This window comes from Bacillus rossius, chromosome 1 (genome assembly GCF_032445375.1).
Source record: "Bacillus rossius redtenbacheri isolate Brsri chromosome 1, Brsri_v3, whole genome shotgun sequence".
Lineage (NCBI taxonomy): Eukaryota > Metazoa > Arthropoda > Insecta > Phasmatodea > Bacillidae > Bacillus > Bacillus rossius.
The window spans coordinates 19,852,060-19,868,695 of record NC_086330.1 but is presented as its reverse complement, the minus strand read 5'-3'; the positions used below and the strand labels follow the sequence as shown (position 1 = coordinate 19,868,695).

The window sequence follows — 16,636 nt, the reverse complement described above, 5'->3', positions numbered from 1 at the left end:
GCAACGGGCAATAATGGCCTCAGCGAGCCGGAGGAGCACTTGGGACAACGTTTTAACAGCTATTCGCTTCCTTCATTGCACATTTATTTCTGACAACGCCAGAGTGATCAGCTAAAATTTATTTTATGCCATCCCGCATGTCAGCAACAGCTCTGGAAAGAAAAGCAAGAAGCTTTCAGGGATAGTTTACCTCGCAATTTCTAGAATGCGCTAGCAGAAAATCATGGCAGACACGCATTTAGAATTTAGAATCGGGAATTACGTTAACAGATTAAAACAAATTTCTAATATTATAAAACATTCAAATTATGCATATTAAAATCATGTCATCATATACTCGGCATGAGTATATCTTATATTATTAACATTATTATTTTGTAACTGAGAAATGTTGTTAGTACCTACTTTGAAATGTTATGAAAACAATGTGCTATGTGAATATTTTAATTTTAATTTTAGGTTGTTTAATCTCAATTCAACATTTATTTACATTTACTTCAAATGTATTAAGACTGTATATTTTTACTGAAAATTAATTTTACTGTGAGCAATGTCTTGATTTCAATGGTAGCCAACAGGCACACTTACCTGATTGGAAAAGGAGTAATTTTGATTAACATAATCTCTTATAAAAAAAAAATATTTGATTAGCGCTCTGCTTTCCTGGAATGAATTAGAGTATCTTCGAGGGGCGGGTGTATTTATAAATTATGGTTTGGTGGTCTCATTGCATGAATCTCTTAATCTATGTAAACAATTGTTTATAAGGTTTTACATGACACTGCTAAGCACACAGACTTAAGGCGATGGGGCCCCCAGGATTCAGCTCAGAGCTCATGCATATGAGTCATGCCAAAGTGTTGAAATTGGATCACTGCCACTGACTGAATGAATAAGTGAAAGACTGGAATAGGGATTAACGTCTCAGACGCATCGCGTCATTTGAAGCAACGAGTGGTGACTATTTGAGTATTGGACAATGACGGAATGCATCAACAGGAGAAAACCCACTCCGGATCACAGCAACGTCTGTCGTGTTTCACACGTGCAAAAATTTTAGGGTTTGACTTCCGCCCGGGAATCAAACCCAGATTGCCTTGGGAGGCATGTGAGGTGGCCCCTAGACGTAACTTTGGTGAAAATGCTAATGGCTTGAGTATTTCTATCACACCATCACTTTTATTCTCCCACCATTCCTTTGCATGCTCCATGCCACTTACAGAGCCCACAGTCAGTGGTTTATTTGTGTTAGAGGCAGGATTATAAAAGCAACGCTAGCTGTGTCGTCTCTTAGTGCAAGGCTGCAGACTAGCACAGTCTTCTCATCATGCATAAGGCAACACTATGGGATTTCAGCGGTAACCATTGTTACCGCCCTGTTGCCTTACTCCAGCAACACCATGATCAATAATCTGTCCTAACACTCTTGACCCAAGGAGAGTCAAACTTCACGCGGGTGGCACGATCCCACTGCACACGACAGTACATAATATAGTTCCCCTTTTCATTCCGCAAGTTTGAGATCTTTAAAAACCAAACAATGTAAGAGCAGGATTCAAATTCTTTAATTCTCTCACGGCTGTTACTGAGTAGAATGATTCAAACTAACTCCTAAGAACATTAAACTATAACTCTATATTTACATTTACATTTAATTCACTTGATTGACAAAACAAAATATTAAATGAAAGGTCCTTGAGTCTCTACAGTTCCTATGCGCGCACTTTTACGGTATTATGCATAAACTCGTTTGCTGTCTGTCTCGAGCAATCCCGGCCTAAGTGGGTAATGTTGCACCTCTCGTAAAAAGCATCCAAAAAAAAAGTACGTCCACTTCAAAAACTAGTAAGACACGGGCCACCGCTTCACCTATTATGGCAGCAAGGTGTATGTGCGTGGACTCCTTACGTTACATGCGTTGACTGGGGCCCAGCTGGTCGCCGCCAGCTCTCGCCGGCCCATGTTGCTGTCGTCGCCGCTGGCTCGCAAGTCCCGGTTCACAGGCTCGCGCGCCACAGCTCTGCGCGTCACTCCGCCACGTCATCACCGTGCACCTTCGACCGTCCTCGGGACTGCTCGGAACACCCAATACCCACTCAACACTTGGCGTCCATTTAGCAAACGATTTCAGTTTCATTTTAGCATCCTAACGACATTACTTTAACAAAATGGCCAACACCAATAAAAATTAATATTTTATAATTACACACAAAAATAAATACTTCTTCAAAGAAAATAAACTTATGTAGGCAACAGCTAACTAAACAATGAAGAAAGTTTACCGGAACCGGTAACACCATAAAATTATATGGCACCAAGTCATTTTTTTCATTCTCGTAAAGATACAGCTTAAAAACAAAATACGGAAGCAGACTCGGCATATTCTTGGATGCTTTTTGTGAACAGACGCCACTCGGATATCTTGAGCAATTTTCAAATCACGTGGCCTTCTGAAGCTCTGCACAACAAAGGCGTGCCCAGGCAAGTGGGCACCTTAGAGCCTGGAGCATTTAAGATCTAATTTTTAATTTAGACAAAAAGGTCCTTAGTGAAAGGATGATGCAAACTCACCTGCAGCTCCACTGTGGAGGGAGACACAGAAGTGCAACTCTTACAGTGGAAACTGAAACCATGTTTAGCACAGCATGTGATGCTATCTGTTGGGTGGACCCATAACAACTAGCAAAAATGTCTGACCGGAAGGTCAAATCCAAAGTGTTAGGTTTATAATGTTAATTTATCTACTTGATGATGATGATTAACTGCTCAGTAACAGGTATTTAACCTGTGTGAGAAACACTTAATGGTGTTTTGTAATAATAAAAAAAAATGTTCTACATAAATGAGTACGAGGTGCGAAATTTCTGATATACCACACCACAAAATATGTGGCTACCAAAATAACATTAATAAAATTTCACTGGTTTGTTTGCATAATATGCATTACTTCTCACAATCAATGTAGCTATGTTAGTAATATATGAAAGCTACTTATATAGCGGGTGGGTCCAAAAATACTTTAAAAAAAATTTCTGTCTCAGCAATTATACACCTAGTTTCTCCCCCATGTAGTGACCAACTGACTTGATATTTCAATGTTTGGCTATACCCTGCTTTGGAAGCTGCTCTTCAACTGCATGCTATTTTCTAACCTCAGTGAACTTATTGTTTCACTGCAGGGCAGACCAACATGTTCACGGGTGAAGATAAAGAATAAGAAATTTTTTCCTAACAGAAATACTGTATATTTAACAATATTAAATAACATACTAAACATTTTTTTTTTAATTCCTGTCAAAAATTTGGTACATGTTAAAAGTACCAACGAAACGAACCACTATTTTACTGGATAATATAAAAAAACTTTATTTTCAGGTAACAACCAACATTACAAACAAAAAATATACACATGTCACAAATTATGAGCTGTTTAACACAAAACATTCAATATTTTAAAGTAGTAGACATCTTAATTTGTTTTTGTCAAGTTATATCACACTTTAAAAAAATCTATTTCATTATATTTTTTTCCCCATTATTTTTATTTTTGTATTATGTTTAAAAATTTAAAGAAAAGATAATTGAATGGAAAAAATTAAGAGCATATAATTTTGCAGGAATTTACAGATTGTCCTTTAATTCTGTAACATCATCATTGCTGTTGCATTTACAAAATGCTACATTTGTTTCAATAATGCAAATATACGTCAAGAAATTTTCATTAAATTACCTACTACTATTGCAACTTAAGTACCTAATTACTGTATTTGGCATGGTGGGCTTAACCAATGTTTTATTATAATGCATTAACAGAAATGTGTTTAAAAATTTTGTTGAAAGAATAAAATATATTTGTACTTACAGTACTTAAAAAATATATTTTGTAGCTTTATTAATTTATTTGCTTGTAATATGAATACCAACAGTAATTGAACTTTTTAAGATAGGCACAACATGAATAAAAACATACAAAAGATAAACATAAACACTAATGCAGGAAAGCAGAGATACAATTTACCTACACAAACACAACTTTCAAATGCTGCACTATAAAAAAACATATTAACACATAGCCAAAATAAAAATCAAATGTAAATCAATGTACCTGATATATTGAAAGAAAATGGCTCTTAACAACTATATGTACATAAAGTAAATAAAACAGTCTAATAAAAAAGTTGTGTCTGTACATACAATATATTTACTAAAATAGTAGTATAAATCGTAATAAGAAGTAATAACGAGGCCAAAACATTATCTTTTTTTAAAAATTTTGTCTGTCAATTTTTGTTACAGTATTATGCAAAAATAATTACACAATGGATTTTGATGAAAATTAGCTTGATAATAAAAGTTATTTTGTTTTTGCACATGGCTCTAAAATTATTACTTACAAACAATGAAATGGGAACTGACACGAGATGGCATGCTGTAACATAGTTAAGTCACTTTTTACTTCGCCATCACTACATTGTTAACTCCCAAAAAATTTAGATTTTTGCCTGACCACGTCTAGCAATGGTTAGAAAGTCTGAATTAGAATCTTCATTGTTAAAACAAGTCATTTAAAACTGTTTCCACAATGCAAACACTTCACTTCAGCCACTTCAGCCAATGTTTTGGGTGTGTAACTAACATGGCGCAGACCATGATGGGAAAAAAAATGTGAGAGAGTCTTTCAGTTCTCGCCAGTAATGTGTTAACATCTAACTTCGGTTAATGAGCAAATTCATGAGTTCTCATGTTACAAATAAACTTATAAATTATAATACGAAACTCACACCCAAAAAATTTAAAGTAGAACTCTTTAAAATAATGCAGAGCATGGTAAATATATTGATAAATAAAATTTTCACTTTTCAAGTATCAAAGTGTCCGATTGCAAATCGCACTTTTACTTTTTGAACCTGCCACTATGATTCGCAGCCTTAATCGTAACGTTGCTTGCCACCATCATGTGCAGACAGTAGCACGAAACAGAATAAAATTTTTAACTAATAGAAATGGCTCCAATAAAATCAAAAATGACTTTAAAAAAATCCTAAACCCCAGCTTTGAACCTCACTTTTGACAAGGAATTTTATTAGATACTGACCATCTTGTTAAAATTCACTAAACAGTTAATACTATAAAGTTTCCACAAATGTTAGAAGTTACACTTTTATGGCATTAATAAAATATCAACCGGAAACATTTTAAAACACATATTATAACACTAAGTATACGTTTGTATATTTGTTTTTGCTAAATTGACTGAAAACAGTCTGTAAATACTTCCTACAAACAAACTTTTACCTTATTGAGCTAATTCAACATTATTATGTTATGTTATTTAAAAAAAAAATGTTTTTCCAGTATCAGGGTTTGAACCAAGACAAAAATTATGCCTAGGACTTATTGACTGAGTGCTCTACCGCATCACTACTGAGTCTATTGGTGCCTAGGAAGGAGACTATGTGTTATCAATATTGTAATTCCAGGTTCTTACGAATTTTAAAACTTTTGATTTCTTTCCATTATGACTGTTTTAGTTTACCAAATATATGCCAGGGTAGTTTCACTATCATAAAGTTTCATTTGGCACACCAATAAATTTGTTATGTCTCCTAATGTTTAAGAAAGTGACAATATATGGGTTTTACGTTGCTACACGTACGACTTCAGCACTGTAGTCACACATTTCTGTTCATGCGATTTATGTTCCATTCACATAATTAATTCTGCCTAACGCAGTATACAGAGAGCTAAGATGCTTACACATCAAAAAATAGCTTCACCCGGTTACTATGTAATCATGAAGATGTGGCTAAACCCTGAAACCATGTCATAGAGTACTTTTAGTATGTTATATAGACATATATCATTTGAAAATAACAAAATGTTGGGTACATCAGCTATGAAGTGGACCTTACCACGTATGTTCTATACATAGCATTTAAATAAATTGTTTATTGAAGATATTCTCCACATGGAGAATTCAAAGTCTTTATGATAATTTGAAACCACATTCCACAATTTGAATACTTCTTTTACATTTTCTCACAGAAGAATATTCTAATAGTATAACCAGCATCTATATTTACATACATAATTATTTTTTCTCATGCTCTATTAATAAATGACAGGCACACTTTCAAGATTAAATACAAAAAATCTTAACCAGTAATTAACTATATAATAGATAGATACTTATTAGAGATGATATGTTATTGGAAAACTTTGTAAGGAAAAAAAATTATGAGAACTTGTAAATATTGTGATTATAGTAGTTCATAGTGAACATATGTTTCTAATAGTAGTATAAATATGTAAAATGGAAATTTTCACTTTACATATGGAACCATATTTAGAAGAGATAGAACAATCAAATACATATTTTTTTGTCAAGCCCTGATTTTGTTTGGAGAAGAACTTAATTTTTAGAAACTATATAATTAAAACTATTACAATTTTAAAAGGAACTTCATTCAATATATACGACAACCATTACAACAGCTAAGCCTACCAGTATACAAAAATGACAGTGAAATGACAATAGTAATTACCCCTTTGATAGCTTGGAATCACATATTTTTATCTTACCTTTTATATGAGATACTGTACTTTGTTATTAAATGCATAAAATCTTACAAAAATTATCTTATAAATACACATAAATATAAATACTTTATTAGCTGATAGCAAATTAAAATGTCACTTCAGAAAACTAAAACAATATGCAATAAATGCTTTAACCAAAGCCAAATGATTATTTTGTACTTCAATAAATATTTTCCTATAGAAATACTTGTAGCCTGAAAAAAATGACTAAAAAAAATTACAACTACTGTAAATGCAAATCAACTAACAACTAGCTGCAGTTTAAATAATATTAAATAGATGGATAGTTTTCATTAGTGTATAAAAATATACATATTTACGCTATTTACATTATATTTTGTCCAAGAAATAAAATCTACTTCCATAAATTCAAATAAAGATATTAACATTCTTTAAGGCTTGGTCCCATACACAATATTGGTTGTTTCTCTTTTTTGTCCTAACTATTTATTATTTAAAGACTATTCCTGTAATTTCATCTCAATTGTCACCAGAGATACATAATAACTAGGGGCCTGTACTTTTCGCGATCGCGATTAAACGACGATAAACGCGAAATCACAGTATAATACAGTTTTTACGCGAAATCGCCATAACACAGCATTTTTACACGAAATTTAGTATTAAAACGCGAAATCGCGGTGTTTTTACGCGAAATTTAAATACTGTTTAAAAAAAAGACTTGTCTCGTCACTGGTAAACAAACACCGCAACATGGCCGCAAGTGAACATTAGTCATAAATGCACTAAAGCAAACAAAAGCTTACACACGCTCACGTTAAAATGTTAAACCCAAAAATATACTGTAAAAATACGCAAAACTACGGCGTTTATTTTCCTTTCCGGCTTAATGTTTCGATAGATAAGACAAACAGTCGAAGTTTAAAGCCTACGCACAACGCTCGGGGCACTGACGTCAGCTTGGAACAGCATCACCGGATAAATACAAAAGCAAGCAGATGATTGGGCGAACGGTGTTTGGAACAGCTTTACGTGAGTGGCCATATCACGTCAGCCGGGGGCGCTGGCATATAGTTGGAACAGCGTTGTGGTATCAAGCAGATTATCGGGCGAACTGTAATATCTCGCAAGTTGGCATTTTTTTAAATCTGTGCAGTTGTTATATGTTGACGTTTTTTATGGTGAAAAGTTTTACAAAATGCCGAAATTCCTTTCATTACATGAAAGAGCACAGGAATTCAAAAGTGATGGTTTCTTCATTTTTGATGAACAAAACCAAATAATGATGTGCAAGTATTGTGACAGTCGCGTTGATTGGCATCGCAAAGACACATGCAAAAAGCATGTACATGGCGACTCTCACAAAAAAAAGAAAGAATATCATCTCAAAAACAATACTACTCCTAAACAGCTGAGCATTGTCAGCTCAATTGATAAAGGCCAGACATTAAAACAAAATAAACAGGAATTTATTGTTGATTTCACCAACATGTTGCTGGAAACCAATATTCCAATTGAAAAGGTTGATAACAAGTGCCTGCAAAACTGGCTTCATAAATATGTTCCAGGTATGTTTAAATTTTGCACTTACAAATAATGCTATGTCAATTGGTTTGTTAATTTTGATGTTAGGAGTAGTATATTTTCGAAAATATAAATTAGGTTGTATTTAAAATTATATGAAGGGATGATGTCAAGACATGTTTACTTTATAGTTACGTATTTATGTCAACAATGTCCATATTCAGTACTTTAATTTCAGGTTCAGGTGACATACCATCTGCCCAAGTTTTAAGAGAAACTTATGTACCAAAAATCAGTGAGGAGCTCTCGCTACAGGTAAAGCAAGCTGTAGCAAATCAGAAGATAGTCATTATGAGTGATGAAACAACAAACAGAATGGGGTGTTGTGTGTTCATTGTATTGATACGTATTCTTGCGGACATCAGTACACAGCGTATATTTGTAGGAGCAGTTAAAGAATTAGAAAATGCAAATGGAACGGAGTGTTCACGAGCAATTTTGTCTGTAGTGGCACAGTACGAAATTAAGTATGAAAATGTTGTAGCTGTTGTTAGTGACTCTGCCCGCTGCATGACTAAGTGCATAGACTCGTTACGGGTAATATTCTCAGATGGTATGGTTCATGTTCAGTGCTGGGCACACAAACTTAATATCATTGCTAGTTTGTGGAGCACATCACTCCCCGAATTGAATATGTGTGTCCAAAATGCAAAGCATGCATTTCTTAATGCACGCAAAAAAAAACATAGATACTCATCATTCCTTAAGAATAAGTATCCAGGCGGTGAAAAGAAAGCTACACTCTTCCCATTACCAGTAATGACGAGGTGGAACTCATGGTTCCATTCGGTTGAGTACATTGCAGAGTACCTTGAAGACTTGATTGAGTTCTTCAAGCAGATAGATGATGGTGGTAGTGCTGCAGAATACTTCAGTAACATGAGTATCACAATGCGTGACACTGTGATATGCTTTGCACAATTCCTCGTAGAACACTGCTCCACACTTATTGAGAACATTGTGGAACTTGAAGGATCCCATTATTTGCTCAGTCACAAATTGTACTCAATGTTGGCAGACTTGGAGAACAACTTTTTGCTGGTTAGCAGAGGCATATTCAGGGAAAAAACCTCTGCTGCAATTGATAAACTCCCAACACAAGTTAAACAGTGTACTGTGAAGGAAGACCTCAAGAGCTTAGGCTTGAAGTGTCTTACAAAACTTCAAAGTCTGAAGGACAAAGATACTGCTAAATGTTTTTTCAGTGCCATCGACAAATTGTTTGGTGTTCAAAACATTCCCACTAACACTGTCAATGAAAAGTTGTTTGCATGCACACAGCATATGCCACTGATGAACACACTAACTCAAACAGAATTTCTGCAAGGTTATCTTTCATTTCAGCAGCAAGTTGCTGGAATTTTGGCAGAAGGGCATACCATTGATGTCCTGAAAGTTTTGCAAGGTCTTCGTGAGCGACATCCAACATTTGTGACACAAGCAGTTTCAGTGCTGTGGATTCCTGCATCAAATGTGGACGGTGAGCGGGCATTCTCTGCGTATGGACACATTTTTAGTGATTTGCGGACTGGTTTAAAAGCCAGCAATATTGAATTGATGCTTGCCAAGTACTTTGGCACGAACATTTAAAGCGTTGCTGTTTTTAACAGAAACTTGGAATATTTTAATGTGAAGTTGAAAATACATATTTTAATTTCTTTGTTGTGAATTATGTGAACAATATTTGTCATTCACAAGACTTAATTTATATGTAAAGAACTTTCCACAGTGTCTAAATCAAAAGTTTGTCATATAAATATATGTAACCTATTTGTTTAGGGTATTCAGTAATGAGTAGGTTAAAGTAAAATTATTTAACTTAAATAATATCACATATATTTACAGTAACACGCACACTTTTTTTTTTCACGTTTTTAGCACCGCTTTTGTGTTTTTAAGCGAATTTTAGCACCGCTTTTGTGTTTTTAAGTGAATTTTAACACCGCTTTAGCTCATTTTTAATGACGAAATCTGAAAATTTTATTTACCACTTTCAGGGGGCCCTAATAATAACCAAGCATTATTTTCAAGATGTAAAATGTCACGAAAGCAATCATTATAATGAACACTTTGTAAACACAAACTATAAACAAAACCAAAATGTCAATTATGTTAAAGTGCAATTAAATAGTAAACTTACACACCTTTTTACTGCTATCACAAGGCTTGATTCAAAAGCAATTTCTCCATAGCCATAACATTTTTATTTTTTACCAGATTTTCCAAATTATTTTTGTACCTGAAAACCACACATGTTTTCTATGCACGGTTAAGCCCCACTCATCAAGTTTTGGAGTCTATTCTGCAGCATGACAATGGCCGCCCGCACAAGAATCAAGAAACACGAGAGGGATTGCCAAGCTAGCACCCACTGTAGCTTTCAGGTACAAATAATATGGTGAAAATCTGGTAAGAAAATAAAATCAATCAACCCTCAATACCACCTGGTTAATATCTAGTGACATAGTTTGTAACGAAACATGTAATGTACGGGAGCTATCGGGAAAAATTTACAGGAACAGCCTTAAATCAAATGGGGGAGGGGGTGGGGGGAACCAACATGGCGTGTGAGACAGCCTTAAATGCCTTCGCGGCAACAAGGTGGGCCAATGAGTCAGAGTTCTGTCCCTTCCAGAACCTGGGTACGCCGACCGTCAGCACACACTCAGAAGCGGGTGTTGTCTGGCATTTTTATGAAGTAGGCAACTTTCTCCCTGGGCACTCGGTAGCTGTGGAGCCAGCGACTGCCCTTGCGCAGGCTGCCGTCGATCCCGTCCTTCCAGACGCCGGCGGGCAGGTACACCTCCCGCTCGGTGGTGTCGGGGAACAGCACCGGCGCCACTATCAGCTCCTCGCCCACGGAGAACTCGTCGGCGACGGTGAGGCAGGCCGGGTCCCGCGGGTCCAGCAGCCACAGCGGCCGGATGATCGGCGTGCCAAAGTCCAGCGCGTCTTGAACGTACTTCTTCAACAGAGGGTTCACCTGCCACAACCCACGCAGAGTCACCGTGAAAAAACAGACCACACGCACAAAATATACACTGTAGTTGTCTTGATTAAACAAGCTTGCATTAACAAAGCCAAACCTGAAGCGCCACTACCGGCAAAGACTTGATGGCCCATTAAATTGATCGTGAATATATGTTAAGGCACATTGGAATTGTAGCATGCTAATTTTGTTGCGAACTCTATTCAATTAAGCACTTTCATACGAATTGCATTACCATTGTGGTAGCAATCCTGGTGTATACTGAATCGAATCCACAGCAAGAAAAATTATTCAATGACCTGAGACAATTAACACGTAATGTAATTTTTCAAGTGTCTCTTCATTAAAACATTTTTTTTTGTCAAATATTTTTTTTATCATTTCATACACACACACAAACATTTTTCTTTCATAACATAACAAGTCACTCCCCAAAGATACTTCAAAGGCCTACCAGTAGCTACATACCGTTTTTACTCGAAGGGTGGTGAGGGCTTTGACAATCTCCAGAAGGTCATCGTCCTCGTACTTGCTGGGGAGGTGCGAGTAGCGAATCACAGGCAGGAACGTAGCCAGCTGCAGCCACCTAATGTACAGCTCCTTGTCTGGCAGCGGGAAGTCAAACTCGTCCAAAAATTCCTCTGCTGTTTTCGCAGTGGTCGTAGTCAAGTTGTCCTCGTCGAAACTCTCGATATCATAATCCCCGCCGACGGCACCTGGCATGATGAATGGGTACCCCGTCAATCCGTAGGTCAGAACGGTCGGTATGACCATCCCCAGCGACTCCCAGGATGAGGAGAACGGCGGGAGGGAAACGAACACCGGGGCGCGCGGCCGGACGATGGTGCTCGACACGCCGGTGACTCCGACGCTCTGAAGCACCGCTTCCGTGAACAACGTCTTGTACTCGTCCGGGTTCCTCAGCTTGTTCTCGAAGCGGTAATGGTACGGCAAGTCGTGGGCCGTTCCGTAATCTATGTAGAAAGAGTCCACGCTGTACTCGTCCACCAGCCCTTTCAGTTTCGCCTGAAGCCAGGGAATCACGCGATTGTTGGTGATGTCCAGCATGCCAGCACTCAACGAGCTCTTGTAAGTGGTGAGAGAGGGGATGTGGTGCCTGCCTCCCCTCTCAGACACCAACAGCTGCTCCTCGACCGCCTCGTGGAAGTTGACAGACTCCGTGCTGATGAACGGTTGGATGGTGAAGATTATGCGGAAGCCACGCCGATGAATGATTTTGATGGTTTCCTCCAAGGTTGGGAATCTCAATTCATCCAACACAAAGTCCCCTGCATGGGACTGCCAGAACTCATTTAGCAGCACGTGGCCTTGTCTCAGGAACCCGAGGCCAATTATATCTTCCGTGTAGTTGTACAATGCGGCCTCTGTCAAAGCTTCGCTCGAGGAAGGTGATACCTGCCACACTGGTTCGCTAATGATGGAATGGATTATGTCCAGATCATCCTTCCTCAGCCCATCCCAAAGACTTTTCTCTGCAAGGAAAGAATGTAATAACTTCATGTTTGCAGCACGGCAAATAGTATAGTTAAGTTTTGGAAGCGGTGTCAAAGGATAAGCATACGCAAAGTCATCGTGCCTGGCATGCAGGCATAATCGTTTCGAGGCATCGACACCTATGGAAACATAAAGAGGAGTGTTGGGGTCCACCGTGATGGTCACGCCTTTAGAGCCGATAAAGTAACGCTTCAGGGCGTTGCCCCACTGACTGCTGTCCACGTGGCCCGTTATGAACGGGGACATTTCGACCGTCCCCAACTCGGCGGGCCAAGCCATCTCCCTGGTCTGGCCCCCGCCGAACCAATGTCCCTTGTCCTCCGACCAGTCGTAACAGTCGGTCAGATTGGAGCCCTCGGCCAAGCTCTCCCAGGTGACGTGGTAGCAGTGCACGGGACCGTGGGCGCGGTGGTTCAGGTACAGCCGGGCCTGGTGCATCCACTCGAGGCACACGGAGCCGTCCGACCGCTGGTCCCGAACCAGGCAGTTGTGTCCCCGCCCCGGCCTCAGCATGGTGCCCAAGTCGCCGAGCAAGACCTCGGCGCCTGCGTCATTGTAGACTCGCACCACCCGCTCTTCGTGGTTGAAGCGGATGAACTCAAAATATGCACGCTGAAAATCAACAAACAATCATTTATTCAACATTTTGTAACAAACATTGTTTTCAAAAAAAATGTAAAACTACCACTGAACACACATTCTCAAATGTAAGTTACAAAAAACATTTCTTAACTGTCGTTCTTAGTTTTCAAAAGAAATATGTTGAGTTGCAATTAGGATAAACAACAGAGAGGGAGAGACACCAACCTCCTTCATAGTTTACCCATAAATCATTCAAGAATAATTAATTGCAAATTATCTTTTATTATAAATCACTATTCTCTCTTACAAATATGATTTTTTTTTTTAGATATTGTGCATAATAATTTTTTGGGTAACCTAATGGAGAACCTCTCAATCCAGTTCAGTTCAAAACATAGATGCAATAACATGTGTATATATGTAATGTATGATTTAAAATATATATGCAATATATAATAACATGTATATTTAATCCATATATATAAAAAACCAAATACCACTAACTGACTCACTCATCACAAATTCTCCGGAACTATAAGTCCTAGACTTTAAACTTGGCATATATATTTCTTTTGATACAGAGGCATTTGCTAAGAACAAATTTTACGGAAATCAGCTCTCAATGGGAGTTGCGGGGGCGTTAAAGATAAAGATTTCCATTTTTCAAGTACCTATATGTTCTATAGACTTGAAACTTGGCAAGGATGTTCCTTATAAACAGAGTCATCAACTGAAAAAGTGGTTTCTTCAAAAATCACCTCCAAAGGGGGGTTAAAATCAAAATTTCACACATTTTTCAACAATAAGTTCTATAAAATTTAATGATCTTTCGTCTCCATGGCAACGGCAATTGCATTGTTGTATTTAGCCCGGGCAACACTGGGTACTACAGCTAGTATGTAATATATATGTAACAACTATAATAACATGTATACACATTATGTACTGTATTATATATGACAAGATAATGAGGCTAATTGCATTAAAGCCAAAAAACACTGAAAAGCATGTCAAAATACCACATAACACTAATATGGAAGAACTACACAGCTGGCCTGAAAACAGTGGCAGTTAAAGACATTCTTCCTCTGAAGCTGCACTGTTTATCTGCACAATAACAAGCGTAGTTTAGCTTGCTCATCCTCTACCTATTGACTGCTTCACCGCAGCACGTATGTGTTGACACTGAGTACATACTCGCAGCATAATACCCTTGGTTATCAGCTGCAGCAAGTATATTTGTTCGGAGATCTGACAGCGTCATGACAAAATGACACACTTAGCACACCGCAGCTAATAGAGGCTTCATCACTGGTCACCTCATAACATACAGCAAACATGCAATAAGGTGTGAAAATTTTATTCTTACAATAAGTCAAATCCGTATGTGGCAGCCCTTGAAAGATGTCTAAATTAATGTGTACATAAAATTACAAACATATTTATCAACTGTTACTATCAAATAATATTTCATTCAAAACAGTAAGAGCAGTAGCTTACTCTACTTTTACCTTGTTATTGGACTATATCATTTTATTATTACTTTCAAATGAGGTATTCGTGACAATCAATTTTAAACCACATAAAAACATGGGACAATAATGGCAGTAGACAAATAAAAACACACTATGTAGTTATGTTGTTTGGAAAACTGCAAATATTTTTAATAACTTTATCCCTCACTGTTAGACAAATATCCCACATAAATAAATTCAACTCTAGTACAAATACAGGCAGTTTGGATTTCAGAATAAAAAACTGTGGCAGTGATAGATTAGCTTAACAGATCATCCTTAAATTTGTAATTTCCGGAGGTATGTAGGGCACACACATAAACCAAAAGTTTGTTTGTCCTGATAGATTTTATGTCACCAAATATTTTCACCACTTGAAAGTTTTATTTTAACTGCTTAGTCTATTTATAATGCGCCGGCTAGTTAGTTCAGGGTGAGCAGATAACTTTAAAAACAAGACACCTGGGGTTAGACGAGATAATGAAGTTTGTAATAAATAAAAAAAAAATTATGTTTATAAAAATTATGTCACGAATTTCTATTAAGTTCCTTAGGGTTCATTTGTCTATAGGGTCATAAAAATCAGATGTGTGTTTTGGGTAGTGGTGACAATTAGGGAAATTAACAAGCGCCACAATGGCGTAACTTACGGTATCGGCGACAATCGCAATTTCTATCCACAATAATTAAATAAATTATACATATTTCCCTAAAACATTTTCTACACACGTAGCTTTGCACATCTACTCGTGTCATAAATACACACAATCCTATTTACTTTCAATTGTTATATTTATTTAACAAACTATATTGGCTTTAACTTCGAGCGTCCTTCGGTCTTCAAAAAGTCCCCAACATTCTTTCGATCGTTGCCATCCCGTTCAAAAACGTCCATATGGCGCATTCCTATTGGCCCGTACGAATCGTAAGATTTAAGCATTAAGTCCAAAACAATTACACACAATTACAACAATAACTGAAATATTAAATGTTTTTCAAAATAAAACTTATCCAAGGAAAAATACGTGTTATTAAATGTTGTAATAAAAAAATAAGTTTTTAAATGTATTGTTGCAAACGACTCGGTCCACAGAGTCATAGAGAGCATTCACAGTGATAGATGTTTTCTGTTTATAATCAAATAATATTGACACTCGATACTGTTTTGTAATGATTCACAATGTTAAATTAAATGTTTGCAAACGTAAATATAAACAAACAATCTGGGCCTATGTTTCGGCACATTACACTTATAGATTTTTTTTTATGAGATCGAGATTTCTCTTAAATTGACAAATGACGATGACGTCATACCCACGGACTACGCCTCCGTGAAGTCCTATGCGACTACAACCCTCCACCCTTCTCCCTGCCTGGTATAATTTACCGGCATTGTACGTTAGTGTGTGATGTGTGCACTAGGCCATGTTGAACAGCACGCTTTCATCTGGGGGGATCTATTAGAATCCGAGCCTCGAAACTTAAATGATAAGTGAATTAATAACTATAATTTGTTTATTTTTTATTCCCAAAGATTATGTTCTTTTCAGTTATGGTCACTGCCAATTAAAGCAAACCACTTTCATTTATTCTATTGAACATTTCTAAACGCACCCTAGAGCAGCTATAAGTTTTCATAATTTTCACTTTTCAATGTAAATATTGTAAAGGGTTGGAGTCAATTTAATATATCATGTTTTAACTGTGTGAAGCAGTTTACACCTTATGTTTTTAACATATGTGGCACATTTATTGAATGACCTTGTGGTCTCTTCGTTATGGCATGGAGATGCCATCCAGTGCGCTCTGCGGCCGGCTCTCACCCCAGTCGAACATCATCCCCTCCCAAAGCAGGGTGCTCCAAGCACCCCGGGGACATAAAGTTAATTCT

The 16,636-nt window shown here is 37.2% G+C and overlaps 1 protein-coding gene across 4 annotated transcripts in view; it reads right to left on the bottom strand.

The window, feature by feature from the left end:
* Window positions 1–3,340: 3,340 nt before the first annotated feature.
* LOC134532845 (myogenesis-regulating glycosidase) overlaps window positions 3,341–16,636 on the bottom strand; it is an 80,010-nt gene continuing 66,714 nt past the window's right edge. For all 4 annotated transcript variants that reach the window (XM_063369823.1, XM_063369842.1, XM_063369851.1 and 1 more), the window contains 2 exons: window positions 11,603–13,261; window positions 3,341–11,128 (listed from right to left, as the gene is read on the bottom strand). In XM_063369823.1, coding sequence (XP_063225893.1) covers window positions 10,811–11,128; window positions 11,603–13,261 — 1,977 coding nt within the window. In that variant the 3' untranslated portion in view covers window positions 3,341–10,810. The remainder of the gene's footprint in view (window positions 11,129–11,602; window positions 13,262–16,636) is intronic.